Below are 22,949 nucleotides of genomic sequence, written 5' to 3' on the forward strand. Positions count from 1 at the left end.
ATATTTAGATTTTTCTTATTATTTTAACAATTTTTGTTTATAACAATAAAACTAATAACAAATAAAATAAATAACCTATAAAAATGTGTTGCTCAATAAAACCAGAATGTTATGAACACAACTTTCATATGTATGTAGTTTGTTTAAAGCGAAAATATTAATATATGTGTTTTATGCCCTTACAACCTCCTAGTAAAAGTAACAGTGTGAAAAAGTTATTGCCATTGCCAGGTTAAAACTTTATCTCAGATAAACTTGATGCATTTCCATGCTATCGTCATAGATGAATGGACTGATTATTGCAAATGATATGCTATTAATTAATGCTAACGATCGTTATCGTCACATTCTATTGCGCATATTGGAAAAAGAATCAAATTGCATTAATTAGAATTGTGATTAAAAATAAACAAATTAAAATTTTTTGGTTGAATTTATTAAATTCTAGTTGAGATAACCAGAATTCTGATTGATATCAAAATCTTCTAGTTTGTTTATTTTCAATCAGAAATTTTTCTTAATGCAATAATTAACCGAGCAATAATTTACGTAGAAAGTTAAAAAAATGCGAAGGACGAAATCAGCGACCGTTCTGACCGATATATAGAATGTACACGCACGGAAAAAATTTATTCTCCACGTACTTAGTAAAAGTATGTCTATGAACGATAGGTCAACGGTATAGTTCAACAGCATTCTAAAGATAGTTTTGAATGATGTAGTCTTGACAATACTCTAGATACAATGTGAAACAACTGATAGATTGAACAACTGTTTATACAGGTATTAAAGTGGAGCACCGAGAAGTTATAAAAGAATAATTACAAAGATATAATATATGTGGGGACGTGAACAAAGAACGCACAGCTGGTGATTTTTATCACATTCCGCATAGGTTTATCATGCACGACAGAATTTTCAAGATGCAGATCATAAATCGTAAACGATTAAATTACCGATAATGATCTTTTATATTAAAAAATAAACTGTAAACAACGATAAATGCAGGATATCGCGCGATAAAAATTCTCTAACGAGACGTATCAAGTAAAAGTTAAAAAAAAAAATAGAACATTTCTCGATACATCGCACAATTTTCTGATAAACAGTGCAGATAAAAAATTGCAATTATATCGATTACAAGAGAAACATTAATAGAGATTATACAACTGTGCATCGATCCTTTGCGCATCAAATTATTTCTTGAAAATATTTCGCTCATTTTTTAATTTAATCTAATCTAGTAGATTAAATATTAATCATACACACAATTTTTAGAATTTGAAAGAGTTTTTATGAGGATCTATAAAATACTGATTATAATCGTGTACTGACTCGAGTGCTTAAAGAACTGCAAAACATTGTGTTCATAGCTCGATATAGATCCGAAAAATCAATAAGAGACTTAAGAGACAATTGACACCAAATAAATTTAAAAGAACAAATACAAACATTAATAAATATTTGTATGTTAGACACAATTTAGGAGATATACTTTTTGGTTCGAGTACTCTTTTTTGAGATTTACAATGAATAACATGCAATACCGTCTTTCCAGTACGCGTGACAATAGTGGTAATGGAAATGTAAATACACAGATCTTATGACTGACGATTGTTAGTACGATCAACTAGCATTACTTCATGACATGACATTATATCTTGAAAGAAAATATATTCGACGCACTTGCATCAAAGTTTGTTATTCGATTCATTATTCTATCTTCATTAAATAGAGTGATTATTTCAATCTTAAAGCAACAATTCCAACTTTTAGAATATATATATCATTATTCATATCCGAGGATTGACACTTAAAATTAAAATTTAAAAGTAAATACAAAATGCGTTATTTTGATTGATTTTAAATTGTATCTTGAAGAAAATTATATTCGTTAAAGTTTTATCAATTTTAACGCAATTCCTATTTTTAGAATATATTCATATCTACACTCGTGGGGTTTGATACTTGAAATAAAAATCTGAAAGTAAATAGAAAACATGTTATTTGGAATGATTTTAATACAATTTTAATTTTTAAAACTTATAAAGATTAATACTCGAAATTAGAGTTTGAAAGTAAATACGAGAAAAGATAAAAGTATTTAGCAATTTTTATACAAACGCATCGAATATGTATCTTTCTAAATGCTAGAGACTGTATTTAATTATATTTGGATTCAGATTAAATTGGAAAGATTAAAAATTGATCGGGATCGAAGATATCCAGAGCTTCGATCGGTTTGCGGTCACTTGTACTTCCGTTTGTGCAGTATCAAACGTGAATAATCGATATTAATCGCGAATTGATGCGCAACGTTAATTATGCATTGCAGCCGGCAAGAAGCGGCGAGAAAAAAAACAATTTCTTGCGTAACGGTATAAAAATACTTAATTTTTCGCTGTGATCGCTGATGCGAGAGAAATGCTATTTAATATCTAACGGCTGCTTTGCGCGAGTGGATCAATTGTGTTCTATTAATAACCACCATTGTAAAGAAAAAAGTAAAAAACAATCGGAAGTCGCGTCTCCGCGCACGAATTCGGCGCAACTCCCTCGGAAGAGACGAGTACAGTGGGGTAGAGGGTAGAGTTAAGTCATCCCCCGAGACTTTCAAGGCCGCGAGAGAAAGACGGGACAGAAATAGTGCTTACTTCATGGAGAACCGCATCGCCCGAAACTGTCCGAGTGAAAGATCATCGTATTCTCCCTTTCGTATTTTCAGAGTCGACTGCAAAGGTCATTATCCGGCAATCTGTGACTCGTCCCATGCAGAAATAGGTATAATTTATGTAGATTTAAAAAAATGAAGACCAATTATTATCAATCATCTGGAAACTTTTAGTCAACGTCTCATAAGATAAAATAATAAATACCTAATTTGACTGGAACTACTTTTCTTATATGAATAGTGTGAGATCCTTTACAGTATCACTTCTTACATAAAAAGTAAGAAACCGTTTTCTACGTAAAACAATTTTGTCGATAATTATTTTCAGTGAATGGTGACATCCATATATATGACTTATACCAATATAGATTAATTTTAATCTTAATTTAATTAACTCTTTATACTTTTCTAATTATTAAAACTAGAAAAAGACAAAAAGAAAGTTAAATCAAGATTAAAGTTAATTTGTATTAGTAGAAACGGGCAATTCCATCACAAAGGTAAAACCTCAAATCAATTACATTGTAAAAGTCTGTAAAAATTTAGAGAACGTATATAAAGCGGATTATTAATCATTCACCAATTATTCAATCGTCATACGCGACAATAATATTCTTTTTTCCCTTTCTAGCGCACAATCAGCACAGCAAACGGGTTTCATGACATTTTTTTTGCCTCACACTGTTCATTATCGCGAATAACCCGGCGAGAGCGATAATTTGTTTTCGAGACACGTACGGGATGCAACGTAGGTGAGAAGAGCGCGGATTCGATCCATTCACGGCCAACTTCCTGCTGCTTCTGCAGCGACCTAACCTAGGCGTGCCGGGTATTTGCGATCGAGTTATACTCCGAACCGAGTGCTCCAACTGTCGTTCGTACAGAGATAACCGTTGTAGTGTCGGCGGTACTCGAGTGTCGAGCAAAGGTCGCTGAGACGCGACTCATCTCGCTAAGGAGGGACGTTCCCTCATTGCGGAGAAAAATCTTGCAGAATCCGGACACGGGCGGCGACTGCCAGCTCGGTCCTGGCGCATGCCCGACGTTGTAGTTACGTACCATGGACCGGAAGAAGCGGTACTTTTCGTCGCGCCGAACGTCTTCGTGTAGACGAAAGCTACACGGGCCGCCGCGCGCTTAACCTCGCGAGAGCGGGCGTGAACGCGTGGCTCGAATAAGCGACAGCATGACTTATATGACACGAGACAAGACGAAACGAACGTCGCGGCTGCACGAGCGTGACTGAGCCGCACATCGTGGAGTGAACCGCGCGAAACGGCTGACCCGCCGGCCGCCGACCGACACCGACCGGCGAGCGTTCGTTTTGAAGTTGGCTCCGCCACGCGATTGGTCGAACGACCGAACCGCTTCTACCCGCGCGAGTGCGTTGAACGCACTGCGCCGGAAGAACAGCGAGCGAGCGAGCGAGCGAGGAAAGCTCGATAACGAGGAAGTTGCTCTCGTTGACGGGCCGATGCGACAATTTTCGATAAACTGAGCGATAAACGCTTGTCGACGTCACGTTCGGGATGCGCACTCAGCGCACTGCGCTTCGATATGAATATTAGAAATATGAAATTTAACACTGTGCGGTTTTCTGTTAAGTTAAGCCAGTTAAAATAGAGATTGAGATTGAGATTGAATTGACCTAAAATAACAAAAATTGAAATTGAGATTGAATTTGACCTAAAAAAGCAAAATTCACTAAACTTGATATTGGTTTTTTTTCTTCTGGTTAGTTATTTTCAATTTTAATCTCAATCTCTAGTCTGATACAAATAACTTGTGCCCGTTTCTACTAATGTGGATTAACTTTAATCTCGGTTCAACTTACTCTTCATCGTTCTCTTATTTTTAAAACTAGAAAAAGATAAAGAGTTAGTTGAACCGAGATTAAAGTTAAACTGCATTGGTAGAAACGGGCATTAGTGGTACGTAAGAAAACGGAAGTCCTGACGTAAGCAATAAAACATAACAGTAAGCAAATCAATTTTCTATTTGTTACTGCTCGCGTTATTGTCTTACGTTTTACGATTGTGATTGGCCCATTTGCTTATTATTTACAGTTTACTGTTTATGTTTTTCTATTACTAGTTTTTAGATTCGTAATGCATTACAATCTATAATGGTGTATAATTGTTTAAACATTCCGAATTTGTACATAACTATAATACTAGTTTACAGCAAAACATTATTTTGAACATGCATATGTTTTTTTAATAGATTTTTGGATGCTGAAAATAATACTGCAAGCCAAATTTCACCAAAATCGGGTTTCAGAAATAATTGAGGTTTAATGTGCAAAAATGGCTTTTTTTCATCCCCTGGAAATTTCCGTGGAATGTATACATATATTAAACATACGAGTAAATATGTGCGCAATGCAGGGAAAACGGCAAATTAACGTGATGTGACGTGACGTTACGTGACGTGACGTGAGAAGAATTAGATCAAGGATATCGTGTTGTTGCAATAACTATTTAACAGTTTATATCGTCTTTAACTTTATGAACGGATTTATTTGGTCACAACACCCTCGAGATACCTAATATTTATTTTCAAAATATTTTATACATGTATACATTATCAAGATCATTTTTATTTACACATATTTAGATATTCTATTCTAACAAGTAATATCTCCCTCTCGTGTATTTATTTTGAAATATTACATAAATTTTTTTTAATATTATACATGTATATTATGTATATGTATACATATATATATATATATATATGTATATTAGTTATTTTTTATTTATGTATATTTATAGATATTTTAATCAATATTTTCTTGGCATTCTCCTCTCAGAAATAATAATGTACTGTTTCCTATTTTTGACTGTAAAAAATTATGTGAAACGTTTATACGATAAAATGAACTTATTTCAGACGTTCTAGTCAAGATTGATTTATGTTTTGTAATAGGCGACAATTCTTTGATATTTCATGGCTGGTAAAAGGATTGAGAATCATTTCGTCAAATTGTCTGATCGTCGAGGGTAAACAAGTAAATATGAAACGCTAGTAAATCGTCCGACATTTTCAAGATACCTACTGCGAGAGCGCTTAGAAGATATTCCTTGAGAAAGCAATGCTCTTTGTGGGATGATCAACAGACAGCTACGATTCTTAAAGTGCGAAATGGCATTTGCAATCCTTGTTCGTGAGATATCGTTTCTATTTGTTAGTTGTCTAATATGAACTGGTGAAAGTTAATATTTTGCGTTTTATTTTATCTAAATACTTCATATGAAATTTTCCTAAATAGTACTTGCAACCTAATAGATTTGCGTAAACAATTTGTAAAATTTTTAGATTACATTTTCTGAAACTTTGTGCATATAGTTATATTTTATAATTAATACTTTATGATACTTGAAGAATATTGTGTAATGCAATCAATGATTCATATAAAGTTCTACGACAATCTGTGAATAAAATACAAACCTTTTTTGTATTAGAAATAAAAAAACGTGGAAACAAAAGAATATTATCTCCGAATCGGTTCTATTTCCATTTAATAATTTAGCTTTGTAAAATGACATCTTGTCTTTCATGCGATCTAATGAAGATCCACTGTTTCTATAAAGAAAACATAATAAAGAACCCGAAATCGATTTTCTCCTATTATTGAAAAAATGCTGTGTAAAAGTCATAAAATATTTTCACGGTTAAGGCGCAAATAATTGAATAAAATCATTAACCGTAACAAATGTACAAACGTTTTCTTATATCTCCGATGTCGCGGGATCGCGAAGTTTATTTGATTTCCTCGTTTCTTATTCAGTCGATGAGAAAAGCAGCGTCTCGAATCGCTCAAAGAGATAACAGAAAAGATAGAACAGCGCAATTGAACGACAAACTAGCGAACACTTTCTACGTCGGGTGCGATGAAAGGTTGAATGGAGAAATCATGAGCGATGCCAGAAAACAAGAATGAGGGAATCGCCGTGAGAACCGAAAAAAGGAGGAACTTTGTGTATCATTCTTTCTGGTCCGGTGAAACTTCACCGTTTTGCATGGTTCAAGGAAAAGGTGAAGAGACAACGCAAAATAAAACCGAGAAAAGTGGAGCGGTTAGAGAGGATGCATCCTATGCGTTACGGATAACAATGCGATCTCGGGCGCGTCCCACCCGCGCGACTGTGAGAGGATTCTCATTATTACTTCTCGGACGCAATAAGGAAAACGGTGATTAGTTGTGCAAATGGACAAACGGAGCAGCCTCTGGCAGTAACATAACTATGTCCGATATGGGAATAAGAGAGAAAGATAGAAATTCAAATCATGACATAAGATCATTCGAAGATATGCGAAGAGACTTCTCGCAACGATAAAACACGAATACTATGAATAGAATATTGTTTCCGCAGTCATTAACTTTGAGAAATAATTCAGAGAATATATTCACTGTTAATAGTCTCTTAATTGACTTCAACAGATTAATTATACAGTTGAAATCTGTTGAAATCGAATAAATAATATTCATTTTATTTATCTTGTTTATGAGATCTTTGCATAAACGAGTCATATATAAACAATTTCATATAAACAATTAATTGATAATGAATAGGTAAATTATTAGAAGGAAATATGCTTATTAAAATTAATAAAAACGTTTAATAAAATTTATAAAGATTATTCTACAATCATTTGCATAAGCAAATCGTGCAGACGATTATTTCGTTCGATTATACAGATAGAATAGTTCAGGCATGTTTTTGTGTTTTCTTTTTCTATTAATTGCTTATATTGTTACTTCCTGAACATTTATTTTAAAGTAGTCCGCGTGATTAAACGCACATTGGCCATAAATATGTGCGTAGGCACAATTAGCTTTGCAAAACAACGAAGAAACTCATTTATTATACGAGAGAACGAACATAATTCACTATAAAATCTGTAACACGTCGTACTCTGTTACTTTGTACATGTGTGCTCTTACGTGTCCAATTAATATTGTGTTCTTTCACGATTCGAGAAGTCTAAATTACGGTAGCAAAGTGTGCGTTCAACATGTCGATGAAAGGACCACACACTAATTATATGGTAAAATGAGTTGATTTTCACATATGTTGTAGCTTATAATGTTGTTTGTGTTGTGTTTGCGTTGTGTTGTGTGTGTGTGTGTGTGTGTGTGTGTGTGTGTGTGTGTGTGTGATCAAAAATGTTATATATAATATACACATAAATCAAATAATGGATAATTCTTGTAGTGTATCAAAAGTGTAAAACTTGTACTCACCTTTGATACACATCATAAATATCCATTATTTGAGCCATATGTACATAACATTTTTGTATATAACATTTTTTTTCACCATATTATAAGCTACAGCATGTGTGAAAATTAACTCTTTCACCGGAACTCAATTTTCTATATAATTAGTTTCGGAGTCCTTTGATAAAATACGTGCAAGCGAGATGGAGTGACGAAAAGCTCGACGATGGAATAGCGGTAGAGAGAAAGAGAGAGAATATAGAATACTTTCATGTACCAATTACTAAATAGACTGGTACATCTTGGATGCATTTCTCACCCATATTCGTCGATAGTCATAAAAACGGTCGACCTGACTGTGCATAAATATCTTCCGTAAGGATCTGAAATGTTCCATACAAGTCAACGACGTTTCTTACTTGTATTTAGTAGTTCAGATTTTGCGTTATAATATTTCCTAATCTTAAGTGGTATTTTTCGCAATAAAACTATTTACAGCTTTTAAAATGCTTATTAGTATCAGATTCAATTTCGCACAAATTAAGGGGAAACAGGAGATTTGTATGGTTAAATTGAAGGCAAAATTTGCGAATTTATTTCAGAAAAAGAAATAAAGCGACATAATTTTCTGTTTAGAATTATATTTCAAATGTAGAAAATTAATTTATAATATTATAAAATTTATTAAAAATATAGGAGTTTTTTATCATTGAAGATAGGCATGAAAATTTCGAGTGTCATAATTTTGTAATTTTTAACCCTTGTCTCCATAACAAAAAATCTCTATAACCAATAATTTCAATAACCGGGGTACCCACGCAGGAATTTTTCTATGTAAATGTAGGAAAGGGTTGTTATGACCTCCCCATCCCTTCTCTTGTGCGTAGAAACAACTTTGGACGTATATAGCTCAGTTTCAAAAGTACAAATGGGTACCCGGGTATAGAGACAACGGTTAAGGAAGCATTTTTGCTATTTTCCGATCTAGTTTCCTTTAAGATACTTCGCCCTACAGATTGAAAATTAAAGCTAAAATAAATAATTAGAGGAAAATGTTATCACAAAATAGTAACAACATAAATAACGTCAATTTTAACGTGAACATTAGAGTTTTACGTTTACGTAGTTACTATTTTGTAATAATTTTCTAACAGTCTATTTTAGATTCAATCTGAAAAGCAAAATATGAAAAAAATTAGATCAGGAAATAAAATTGCGCGCCCTTTTAGAAGCCATAGAATTTTGGAAAAACTTGGAATTTTCAAATCTGTCTTCAATGACACAAAAAATTCCTATATTTTAAATAAATTTTTTATTGTAAATCAACTTTCTATTAACTTTCTATTCAATATATTTTTAATAGAGTAGTAAATAATACATCTAAACTGCGTCCATTTATTCCTTTCTCTGAAATAAATTCGTAAATTTCGCCTTCAGTTGCACTATACAAACTTCCTGTTCGCCTTTAAAGATATGTAATATTCAAACGGAACACATAAACAATTCATATTGCGAAGAAAATAGATACGTGTAGAACAAAAGTCAAATTGTTGCCATTAAATCTCAAACGTTATTTTACAATGTACGATACGATCGTACGTGATCGTGTCGGATGTTACTATGCGGTATCTAGAGCACGTAAATGAAAATAAACGCGTTGCTTCTCGGGACTACGGAAAATCGGTAATCAACGACACGCGAGATATCTTGTTAGCGACACGTGCTTTGCGAATTGTCGCCCAGCGAAACGAGTAATCATCTTTCGCTTGAGCGAGAAAATCGTGCGCGCGCCAAGATATTTCCTTTCTCTTCAGTTCAAAAGAATTCTTCGCGGAATTTTTCATCGTGTCGTTCTTCCTCAGTATCCATCAACGATGCATGTTTACAGCGCCTGGACATGTCCACTGTAACAATCTGTCACTTTTCAATCTCGTTTAGTAAGATGGATTTCCACGCGATGCACGTCTCTGTGCACTTTCCACGCATCGCGGAATTGCACTCGCGCAAACAAATGGCAATGGCCATTGCGCTGCGTAACATTGGCAGCCAACGGTTTTCCATTGAGCGGTTTTGATTAGATTTACTCCGCTTGTTGCATTAATATCACGTTCCCTGACGTTTACGATTGAATCTTATTTCTATTTCCGTTTCTTTCTGTTTACGTGGCGTTTCTTCAATCTCATTATTATTGCATTATAATTGCGTTAATAAGAGCGCAATTATATACAATAATTACGTATGTTAAACGCATCAATCAAAACCTTACTTTAATAATAAAAAAACTTCATTTCTATACATAGGCTCAGGCTTTTTTATGAAGCATTGAAAAGATTGACTTATAACATTTTCAAATCCGGCCTCTCTGTTTCGGTTGAACTATTCGTTCAGCTTACATATGCATCGTGCTATCTACCAAAAAATTTACGAATAAATTGGAGGTTGTACTTACTAAAGTAGTTAAGAGTCTCCCGGATCTGATCCGGCGATAATTTCAAATCGACGTCCTCCGATTTGAGGGCAGGCGCTGGGATAAACCAATCGGCGTTCTCGTATCCTGTAAATACAATGCGCGACACAATGAAAAATAATCTCTTAAAAATCTTGCTATTAATATATCGCGCACGTGCACAAATCATCATCATCATAATCATCATCATAATCATCATCATCATCATCGACGGTCGTCGCGCGATCCGAATTCGAGCAATCTAGATTACCCGTCTACTGAAACGGAGATTGCAAAAATGTGTTAAGCGCCTCGTTCTGCAAATTACTTTAAAGCATACTAATATATACTCGGGGCAACGTATTAACGTACTAATTAATGCGGTAATCGTATCCGTTCCGAAGACGGGTAACAAAAACGCCATTGCCCGCACGTTACAACTCGCGCGGAGCGCGGCTAAATGTACTGTTTCTAATTAGCCGCAACCCCGTCGGGGACGCACCTTTTAGAGGCTTCGCTTTATTGAAGCGATATTGGGACACGCGATACGGGTCGCCATAGTCAAATTAATGGTTCACCATCTGGCACCTGCCATATTATTGCTCCTGATTCAACGGCACTTATGGCGAAAGATCACGTAAGTTCTTTATACTTCTCTACAATGTTCTTTATACTTTCACACTTCTCATGCTCTCTTTCTTTACAACATGCGATCGTACATGAAGATTGTTTACCTACTTTCGATATTATTAATTTATTTTTCTCATATTTTTATACCTACAATTGCAATATTACTTTTTACGGCGCTTTCCCTGTTTCGAATGACGCGTTGCAATTTCTTAATATGACCCTTACTGCTCGGTACTTCAAGGGTCCATAAAACGTTCATTTACAAAATGCATTTCTAGACAGTTACTGGACAGGCTTCCTCGGTTAATTAGAACGTAGGAAATTCGATCGGGCACACGTTGTGGTCTTCTCTACCTATATTGATTTTCAACACCCCACTTTCTCGATTATATCAAAGACGAGTCATTATAGTAAAACTTTACAATCATTTATAGAACTACGTCAATGTTTTTTTCGTCGCGGAAATTATGTTTAATACTCAAAGCAACTGCATATTGTCTATTTTATCAATCATTATCGAATATATGACTCATCAAACTGATCAAGTTTGTCTGATGGCATCTGATATAGACATTGAAAAAAAAGTCTAGTTATAGCTACCAAATATTGAGTGAAATAGTTTCAACTAAATGTTGAGGTAATATAACTAAACATAAGTTTACTTTTACAAATATATAGTAAGTATTACCGTTGGTAATACTGTTCAGTAATATTTACTAAATATTTGTAAAGATAAACTTATGTTTAGTTATATTACCTCAACATTTAGTTAAAACTATTTTACTCAATATTTGATAGCTATAACTAGACTTTTTTTTCAGTAGACTTATTGAGATTAGCACGTTTATTGATGGCTGCATTTTATCATTGTCGATAAATTCTGGAATACAAATTCGATAATGTCTAAAATACAAATTGTGTACGTAAAAATAAAAAAAAAACAGAAGGAATTCAAGGTTTCTCCGACCGCAGCGAGCGGTCATGCACTTTTTCGTTTTGCATTAAGCACACATTTTACCTTTCACCTCACGTTTCTCGTTTTCTTAAGAGAAAGAAGCAGGAACGGAGCTCACCTTGGAATTGCGTTAAGGTGTCGGCCCGGAGACGATATCTCGGTATTTGCTCTTCCAGTAGGCTGATTATCTCGACTTCTGGCAATTCCTCGCCGCTGCATACATCTGCAACAATCAAGCGCAGCATCCACCGTGGCGTTACTAACAATAAGTGCGAAGGCGCGTTCATTATGCGCGCGCCATAAAACGCGGTTCCGCTTCGAGCATAATCGAGCGCGCGTGCTACGCGTCATCTCGCGACTCGTTCCCTATACATATGCGGGAGCTCGACGTCATGGGATGTGCGATGGGAATGTACGCATTGTGCGTATCCGCGTTGGGCGCACTTACGAAAGAAACAGGAAAAAAATCGCGCCGTTTTTAATCGTAGACTTGTTCCGCGTAAGTGCAAAAATTAGAATGATGACAGTGTGATCCAATAATAGCGTTGACGCAACGTTTACGTCAGTGATGCGCAACTTAAGGGTCATTTTCAGAAACAAGTAAAATCTTGCGGGTCGTATAATGTTCATTTCGCTCCCTTTCTTTAAAAGTGATACAACTCAACAAACTGGCTTTTGCGTTATTATTATTAATCAGTTAAGTAAACATTACACTATCAATCTCATCAAAAGTGAACTAACTTAATTTTTTAAAAATCGCCAAAATTGTCATAATTAAAAAAGAATAGGTTTTTAAGGATTATAAAACGAATATGAGAAAAATGATATACTTATAGTTTTTCCCCTTTTCTGGGAACTTAATTTTTTGAGTTGTTATATTTTTAAAGTAAGAGAACAATTTTATTGGTAAAATAAAATGGAAAATAGAAAATGTGATATTTTCGACTATGAGACGGTCGACAAAAAATTTACAGGCGAACCACAAGTTGCGCATCACTGGGTTTAAGTAATAAGAAATACTTAATAGGTACGCTTTACTAAACGGCAAAAATAGACGAATGCGATAAGATGGATATATATATATATATACACACATTCGCGTTATGCGCATATAACTCGCATCGTTTTCATGAAAATGAGAAGGCGCGAGCGAGAGGCATGAAATTTCATGAAATAATATATTTTGTAATATTACGGCACACCTTATGCTTTTCAATCGCCCTCCTCTTTATCATTGTGCAACGTAGTGCAACACGTTATCATGAAAATGCCTCTTTTATTATTATTACCAAGATTATTACTAAGTTATTTTCTATCGCGCGTTACGTTGCACGACCGCTTAAAATTTTCTACCTGCGGTGTAAGACAAGAGTGCGTGACTTGAGTGACAAAAAGCGTTTGCTTGCGGTACAGCAGGAAATGTGGAGGAGGAGAAGGAGGAGAGATTTGTGCGGCTTACCACAAATGAGGGGCCCTTCAACGGTTGCATACCACATCAACATGTTTCATGCGAAGCGTATGTAACTACAGACCTTCGGAGTTGATCACCTTTTCAAGATACGATAAACTTCGAATATACTAATATTTATTTAGTAATTAGAAAATAGAAAATTTAACCGAACACTGCCACATTTATTTGATGTCTTTGTAATTAAAATTTAAATAAAATTTCATCTAATTTTAAGTAAAAAATTCATCTAATTTTGATGGAAATTTTTCACATTAAATTCAGTTCGATGGAGATTATTAATCATCTTTACACTGTTAAATTCATTATGTCAAATTATACCCAAATTGAATTATTTTTAATTATTTCTGCAAGTCGCTACTGTTCTTATTTATCGCTAATTTAATTGAAACAATTAAATTAAGCAATTTAATTCAAAATGTATTAAATTTGATTCAATTTTAATTATTTACTAAGAGTATATGTTAATATAAATGTTTATTTTGAAATTAACTACACATATGAATTAATTTATATATTTTGACACATGGAAACTAAAAATTATTTAACACAACGGATTGAGTAACCAGTACTTTGATAATTAATGATGTTTAATTAGAAGTTTCAAATTTTTTTTTTAAATTACATCTTAAATGATGCCGAGAAATTTATCCTAAAGTTCACTGAAGATGGAACGTCATGCTCAACAGAGTTTCCGCTTCCGGGTTACTCAAGGTTCATTCCAATCGGTGCGAATGACAGCAAAATAGTACTACTGACCTGACGTACACAATTCTTAAGAGATCCTCGCACAGTAATTATATAGTGAACAGAACGCATCATCGACCGAGAAAAATCACAGGACTTGGTGAGTTTTTCTCAGGAAAACGCGGCAACGCAATGTATGTAACGTCGGCTCAATTCTGCAACTGCTGATGCTGACTACACCGGGAAACAACGTGAGTCTCGGTTTCAGTGAACTTTGTACCCCTCAGAGAGTATAGTTTTTCGCCCTATCTCTCTCTCGTGAGATAGAGATGACCCGCACGAGAAGAGTATCGCGCTCAATCGCGCTGCACGAACTCATCGTGAATTTAACATATAATCGCGATGATGCTTCAGATTAGCTGCGCCGATTGTTCAACGCGTGAATGCTGGTGTGCGCTTTTCGCGAAAAATTATGAATTTCCTAGATTCCATTAATGACGAAGAAAACAGTTAGATCGTCGTAACCAGTTCCCAACGTTCTTCGTTCGAATTGAATTGTGGAAACCAGATCGCGCAAGACTTGTACCCGGTAGATTTACAGGTACATAGTGCTATGCTACACCAATTACGACATGTCGAAAAAAAGATAATCATCGTTTAAAAAGGAGTAAAAATAATTTTTGTGCATATGACTCAAATGACGATTCAGATGAGATTCGTATGAATAGATAAAACATTCCAATATTAACATTTTGGTATAAATTATCAAATATTTAATTTGATATCAATCTTAATTTTACATCCACTATTTTGTATCTGCAATTTCACGCGTTTACTATTATTTTACTGGAAAATATAAATTATGGAAATATAATTGTGATGGCTTGCCAACTCGACAGAGCGTTAAAATATTTTATGTATTTATTGTAGTATATTTTCAAGCTAAATTTTGAAAAATTGGGTGAATCTCATGTGAAATAATAAAGAGTTATCTATAATAACAAATCTATAATAACAAATCTATAATAACAAATAACAGAGCTTTAATTATCAAATAGGATTTTGTTAAATATAATTTGCTATTTGTGTTTAATTTTATGTCAATCTTAATTTTATTTAAACATTTTATGTCAACAATAATAAATGAAAAATCGACTGAGAGATCCATACACATAACTGAAGAGAGTCATATTCGATCAAAGCAAATCTTGATGCTTGATATGTCAGTCTTGTGCATTTATTGCCGTTATTACAATATTTTATTTAAAAACGTAAATTATAAAAATAATAAGAATAAACTGTGGGTGATATGTCGGGGAGGGTGATTATTTGCACACACAAAATAATCTCACATTCCACAGTTAATATATTAACACGTTTATTAAAGAGTGTAAGTGTCAGGAGTTTTCTCCATTCTTGCTCGATAGCAACTCGACAGTAATTCGGTAGGGTAAACTCGGGTATGATGGCCATAGTTTTTTAAAATGCAAAAAACATACATTTATTCTTGTCACTTTTTAACAATATTTGGGATATTACTTTCAATGAGCTTAAAGTAACAAATACTATCGAAATTAAAGAGAAAATACTTAACAGAACTTTAATTTTATCAAAATATTACAAAGTATGCATTGGCCATCTTATCTGATTTTTAGAGAAAAGATGGCCATGATATTAAGAAAGATAGCCATAGTATTTATAAATAAATAGTGAAAATAAAAGTATTAATTATAGGACACTTTGCAATTTACGTACTTTTATTGTGTATGTAATGTTGATTATGGCAGCTTAACTGTAATTTATTAGACATTATAACAGTTTTTAGCAAACACGTGCAAAACTTTGCAGATAGTCGAAAGAAAAAATATTAGATAATATTTATAATATTGTTATTTTGAACAGTGTACTCATATGAACTACTGTAAATATTGATTATCTTTAAGAATGACTATAAAAATGTACTATTTATCAATTATTGGAGAAATTATGGCCTATGGCCATCTTTTCCGTATGGCCATCTTTTCCGTATGGCCATAATATCCTAGTTTACCCTAATGACTCGACCGAATCTCAACAGGAAATATAATATGATAAATTTCATTGCTCGTAAATCATTTTTTTCTAAGTCAACTGAACAAATATTTCTATGAAGTTTAATAATGTTTAGTTATTTCTCGATATTTTTGCTATATAAAAAAACTTTGTTAGTCTTTTTTTAATTAAAAGATATAAATAAAACGTGAGCTTCAGCTTTTGTTACCTGTTCCATTTATATTGAATATTACATAAGTCTAAATCTTATTTTTATTGTTCCTAATTTAGATTGTAATTCGTTTTGACTTTTCCTTAAATGTTTATTGCACTATTGCGTGCAAAAGTATTTTAAATATATATGTAATGTATAAATGTGAGTATTGCATTGAGCTTGGAATTAGTGTTTAATAAGTCTAAGAATGGTATTCATAGTCCGTTCTTATTTTAAGACTGTCTTAAACAATGTTTTAAGATATTAATACAGCCCTCTGATTGACTTATGACATCTTAAGACTGTACTTAAGCTAGTCTCAAATATAAGAATCGATTATGGATACTAGCCTAAATGATTGTGTAAAGGTGCGGACTAGTTATCACGGTAGATGAAATGATAAAAATACCATCAATGCAGAGCGCGTGCTGCCACATACTGGCAATCGTGTGCAACAAGAAAGTAAATCGTCGGTGCACTTACTACGGAAGATAATACCTGCTAGTTGGCATCAATACCTAATACGTTACCAACTGTGGATCGTAATGATCGTATTGGTAAAGAGAAACAAGATGTAATATTATAAATTTTATCATACATACATGTAACACCCCCCAAAAAATAATTTTAATATTAGCAGAAACCGCTAAATTTTAGAGGATTTTATTCTTATATACGGCCTCAAGAGGAATCTTCTGAAATCGAGAGAAAAATATGCTAAGCACAATATTCTTACAGTTAGAGTATTTTCGTTTTGCATCTGCAGTAAAAATCTTGCTGTTTCTAATATAATTTACTCGTAAGAGGGCACTCCGCTTTCAGTAAATATATTCCTCTTCATACAATAGGAAAATTGTTAGAATAATTTCCAATACATTTTTGATGAATAGTTCAGTGCATTGGAGGAGGAATACTCTTTCTGTAAAAGTTTTTGCTTAGAATATGAGGTTACCGGAAATTTCACTTTACAATTAGATTATCTTTTTTTGAGTGAACGTATTACAATACTGTTTATACTTTTAGCAGAGCCAGATAGAATGTAATCAGAATACATTACTTGTAAAATATGCATTACATTGTGCATGTAATGACGTTTCAGCGAATGCTTTTATGAATTTAATTTTAAATCAAATAATTTAACATAATAAATTATTACTTCGTGTACAATTAATAATTAATCGTCAACAACAATGGTAATTATTCATGCCCGGTCACTAAAAAACTATTTAATTCCGCAATTAAAAAAAGATTACAATACAATCTTTTTGTTACTTTTTTTACTTATAAATCCTACCAGTGAAATAGCTTTGTTTCAATCTTGTTTTTTGATCACGTTTTACCTCTTTGCATGCCAAACGTGTAATACCGGAAAAAATAATCATTCGCGCGCGAAAAATACCGTGAACGAATATCGTACCATCTCGCCACTTGCTTAGCACAGTCTCACGTTTCTCAAGGATCTCTCTGAGCTTCGCTGGGCCCTTAGGCCTTCTCACTTCCCTTGTGCCTAGGTACATAATCTTGTGTTCGGCGCTGGCCGAACTCTTCGCCCTTTCGTTCTCTTCATCAAGGTACCTTCTACCACTATCAACGAAGTTCGTTGCCCGCAAGATTCACGAAATTTGATTTCGAAACTCACAGATTACGTAAAACGAAACAAAACCATCGCGGTGCATCAAATTGAATATTTTGCGAATTTATTGTCTGATAAAAAAAACTTGCATAATTAATTCCCGAGAAGACGACTTAATAATTTTACGATTTGATTAATGATAAACATAAAAATGCTCATAATTTTCGCTTTTTATTTTGCAAAATATACAAAAAACTTTATTTTCGAACTTTGTCTTTATATAGAAATAAATATTTTGATAATAAATCTTCTTTTATTTTTAAAATAAGTGTTAAATTTTTCACCCCCAATCTTAAACATATATTAATTTAATTTTTTTTATACAATAAAAAAAGCGCAATTATCACTTTTCAAATTAATGTTATCAAATATTATAATAGTAGATAAGTGGGAACATATGACTCAATAAATTATCGAAGTATGTTTGCGATATGTCGTTAATAAACGTTTTCATCTGTGAATTCTTCTTTATCCAGACAGCTGCGAAGAATTAAATTGTGTAACCCGTCTACGTGCACCTTATCGTATGCACACAATTATAACGAAATTGCTAGTAAATGAGTTAAACGACACGGTCGCGCGTAGCGATTATATATGGTCCACTAATTACGTCGAACGATGAGTGACGCCCGGCGTCTTTTATTCTGGGTGATTACGCGAACACTCTTCGCGACCTATCATTAATGACGATGCGTTTGCGAACTCGGGAAAGACGTTCTTTTTGAGTCGCGAGCCACCGAAGAACTCCGTCGAACGTACGTCGCGATGGAGGAAAATAGCAGCGACCGGTATAGCTGGAGCTTAGCCAATTTTGATTTCCGTGATCAGGTCATTTATCGAACGAAACTAATTTAAAAAGCTAAATTTTTCATTTCGCTTTAAATAATTAAGTTTCAGAAACCTATGCTTCACTACATAGAGCTCTCCTCTATTAATCTTTAATTAATTTTTTAGCGATTTTATATAACTAACATCCTTTTTTCTTAAATCCTTAAATATATTTGAAAAAGTTATACTTTAAGATTAATTTTAATCTTATGGACTTTCTATAATAAATCATTTCCTAAACTTTAAGTCTTAAGTAAAAAAAGAACTATTGCAATTATAATCGATTATTCTTTTTACATTCGACTGAAATTGATCAATTTCTTACATCTTGATATAAAGCTTGGGTAATGGCTTATTGTAGAAAGCCAATTAGACTTATGACTTTTTCGATATTTTCAATATTTAAGTATTTAACAAGAAGAATAATTCGTTAGAGAAAAAAGAAGAAAAAATTGTTTTGGATTAATCGGTTCTTAAAATGGAAACAATATTTCAGCTTTATCATATATTTAAAAAAAACAGGGGGGGCTTACGATCGATAAGTTTAAATCTTCACTGTAGCAGTCGCTTTCAACAAGGTTGCTGGCAAACGGCTCGAAGTCAACCAACCAAAAAAACATGTGTACTGTGTATACGCATGCATTATATAATAGACGGGAATAAACTAGCGTTTGCTAATGGAACGAATTTTAATTGCACATATTTCATGAATTTTTCTTTACCGCTAAAAAATAACAGCTAAATCGTTGGTGCGAAACTTTGCATTTAATCCAGTAGTTTAAAAAAGCCGAACAAACGAAAAATATTCAAAAGAAATCACATATGTTTTTTGCGAAAGTGAACGAAGAAACTACGCGTTGATTTAGATTCTATAATGCCATAAAAAAATTAATCTTTTGTAGGTGGCCTATTTCGAAATATGAATAATTATACTTTCGATATTTTGAACACGTGGTAAAATAATATCTTAGAAAAATGTTCCTAGAATATTATCGATCACATTGCAATCAATATGAAGTATATATTGAAGATAAAAGATACTCACAGATATTTGCAATGACAATAAAAATAATCATAATGACAACCAACATTTTTAACATAATGGTTATGATGATGACGACGACGACAACGACGATGATGATGATGATGATAATGATTATGATGCTGACGACGGCAAAAATGATGATGACTAGAACTATAACGATAATGATGATGACGTCCATGATGATGAGAATGGAGCGTGGCGTATTATCCACCGGGCAGGAGTAATCATCATTTGGCTCAGGCCAATGGGAAACACCATGAGGCTTGGAACAGGTAAGCCACTTTATAAAACTCCTCGTGCTAGCATCGTCAAAGACAGTTTCTTTCCGTACGCTTACAAAGTAAGATGTAGTAAATCTGTACCTTAAACGCGTAAGATCAACGTGCTGTTTTTCATAAAAATCAGTTTGTTTACACGAGAAATTCTCGTCGGAAACGACAAAAGTTCTCGCTGCACCTATATCCGTCAGCCAGTTGAATCATCGTCACATTTAAGTGAATCGTGTATTTTCATCACGTCTATATTAACCACATTAATCATCAATCACTACATTTAGGAAAACTATAGTTTACAAGTAACGATTCTGATCGTGTTGTGAAACTAGTAGAACTTACAAAGATACTAAGTGAAAGAATCAATATCTTGAGCACCGTTCCCGTGACATCGCCCAAGCGACAGCTGGTACGTATATAAAAATGATAAAAATTTCTTTCGCCTTACCCGTGATGGTCTCAGCGTCGCGTGTACTAACGGGAGAAACTAGCTTCTTCGATGACCTTGATGCCTGGAGAATTGCCCTTGCCGTGGGTGAAACCTTCAGGGAGGCGGTGGATGGTCGGATGGGGCCTTCGGGCCGCTTTGGACCCTCATCTTCCACGGTGGCCAGCTTGGACGCTGTAGCGAAGAGCGATATCGCCTCGCTTTCCTGAAATGCAATATTTATATTCAGTGTTTTCGTGACCAGATTAGAATAGTAATTTAGGTCAATGCATAAAATCTCGAGAAACTATTTTTTATTTTAAACTACTTTCAAAAATCATATTTTCGCACATAAATATTAATTGTTGAAAGAAGATTCCGATATTTTATCACACTTAAAAGCTCGCGATAAATGTTTCCAAAATCTATTCTTAACTGACTTCTCAAATACAATTTTGCACACTGAAAGAAAAAATGGTTACAATTATTATATCATTTGATTATAATTTATAGTCATTTTTGGTCAACTGTATACTTTTTGACAGAACTATAAAATAATTATCATTATTAACATTATAGTAGTAATAACTATGTGTGTATGAAAGTGGAACTGCTCACCATAATTAATTATTTCGCCATGCAATTACAATCACCACACACTTTTTTTCAGTGCATGTTTTTAATGTAGATTCTTTTAATTTCAGATTATTGTAGATCTATGAGTTCAGAGAACACGAAAGAAAGCGCGTTCTTTTACGCGCATGTCATCGCCAGAACAAACACAAAGTATTTTTGAAAGGGGGGTTCACCTTCCCCACAAGACCCTAAATACCCATCGGGAGGAACCGGCGTTTAAACCGTTGCGCTTATTTAGATTGGTAGCGCTCCGGCGGACACGTTCATTTTGCTCGTCTTCCGGTTCTAGTTTATTTCAGGACACTGACTTGAGACGACACAGACATTTCAACGTTTTTGCAAAAGTATAAAATCTACTGAATGTTCGTTACGCCTTCTCATAGCAGACACTGCTTTTAATGCAATTATATATCGATACTAATTTTAATCTTTAAATAGGTAGGTGAACTATGCAAAACATTCCTAAAAATTTTTATTTTTGTAATTAAATTTTTTAATAATATTTATAGAATTAAATTTATATTATTTATGCTTTTATGAGATACAGAGAAACGTAAAAATAATTTTACTTTAAGATTTTTAGGCAATACTTTTTATTATCCTCCTCCAGAATAAGGTTTTACGATAATTATAATAGAATGTGCTGCTATGATCACCTACCTAGTATTTAAAGGTTAAATTTATAAGTAAATATATTCTTATAATTTTAAAATCGAAAGCTACGATCCTGCTGTCAACAAATTACTTTCAGTAGCAAGATCATAATTTTATAGATTTTAAAATTATAAAAATTATATATAGAATAGAATCAACATTGAAATCAACATTCAAAGGATCAATTAAATTTGCATAAACAAACGCATATGTAACAAACTCTCAATATTTTGTTACTTTTAGCAATCTTGATTCCCTTATAAATTTCTTTGTCATTGATATCTTATCAATGCGAGCGATAAGGTAACAAGAACCACTCATTTATACGTCATATATTAATCGTCATTACGTTTATTCTCATTAACACGTATACCGTTGAGAGTTAAAACATCCGCGAGCTTTAATACCACGTTCCACCTTAATTTATGCAGAGCACGAGCAGAAATATCTAGGCTAAATAGACGTTACGTAAAATTTTCAGATGATATTTATGAGCAAACCTCAACGTCACAGTCGAAGCGGTGCAGCTGCGTGACCGGAGGTGCTCCGAGACGCGTTTTGCACATCTCTTTCGACACGCCAGTCAAGGTTCGTTAGCATTTCGTCGTCAATTTCACTTTCTGATCTTTTCGGTGGACTTGGCTACGCAAGGCGGCACAAGGTTATGAGAAATAATATTATATTGATATTCTAATGCCGCTGTACTATACACGAGGAGAACGGAACGCGAAAATGTCATAAGGCAGATAATCGATCTCCAGTTGATATCTTACCGATGGTATTCTTGTAAAAATTAACGTGAAGCGATAAAAATGATTGAACAAAAGCTGCTAATGCACACGTGTAAAAAAAAGTACGCTACGAAACAAGAAAAGATAAAAACTGACCGAAAGCTTGAATATAAATGTGATAAAAATTAATTATCAACCGGTGAATTTAATAAATACGGAAGCTCTTATCGTGCTCTGACGTGACTAAAAAAAAAAAAGAAAACTTGAGAGGCATTTCTTAAAACAATCAGTAAAAAGTCTGAAAAATTAATTCAACTGTAAATTATTTTAAGCATTTCGATATCCATCCTCAGAACAGAGCAAACACTAAAAGGCTAATTCGTAATGGCAAATAAAA

At 33.6% G+C, this 22,949-nt stretch overlaps 1 protein-coding gene across 2 annotated transcripts in view; it reads right to left on the reverse strand.

Annotated features, from left to right (window-relative positions):
- The window catches only part of milt (trafficking kinesin-binding protein milt), a 49,602-nt gene that overhangs the window by 24,632 nt on the left and 2,021 nt on the right, over nt 1-22,949 (reverse strand). The window contains exons 2-4 of one of the 2 annotated variants that reach the window (XM_018505212.1): nt 20,553-20,757; nt 12,045-12,149; nt 10,345-10,449 (exon numbers count right to left, since the gene is read on the reverse strand). In XM_018505212.1, the coding sequence (XP_018360714.1) occupies nt 10,345-10,449; nt 12,045-12,149; nt 20,553-20,757 (415 nt within the window). Of the gene's footprint in view, nt 1-10,344; nt 10,450-12,044; nt 12,150-17,743; nt 18,035-20,552; nt 20,758-22,949 lie in introns of those variants that run through there. The other variant, XM_018505230.1, reaches the window with a different exon arrangement.

The sequence above is a fragment of the Trachymyrmex cornetzi genome, unplaced genomic scaffold, assembly GCF_001594075.2.
Source record: "Trachymyrmex cornetzi isolate Tcor2-1 unplaced genomic scaffold, Tcor1.1 scaffold1051, whole genome shotgun sequence".
NCBI lineage: Eukaryota > Metazoa > Arthropoda > Insecta > Hymenoptera > Formicidae > Trachymyrmex > Trachymyrmex cornetzi.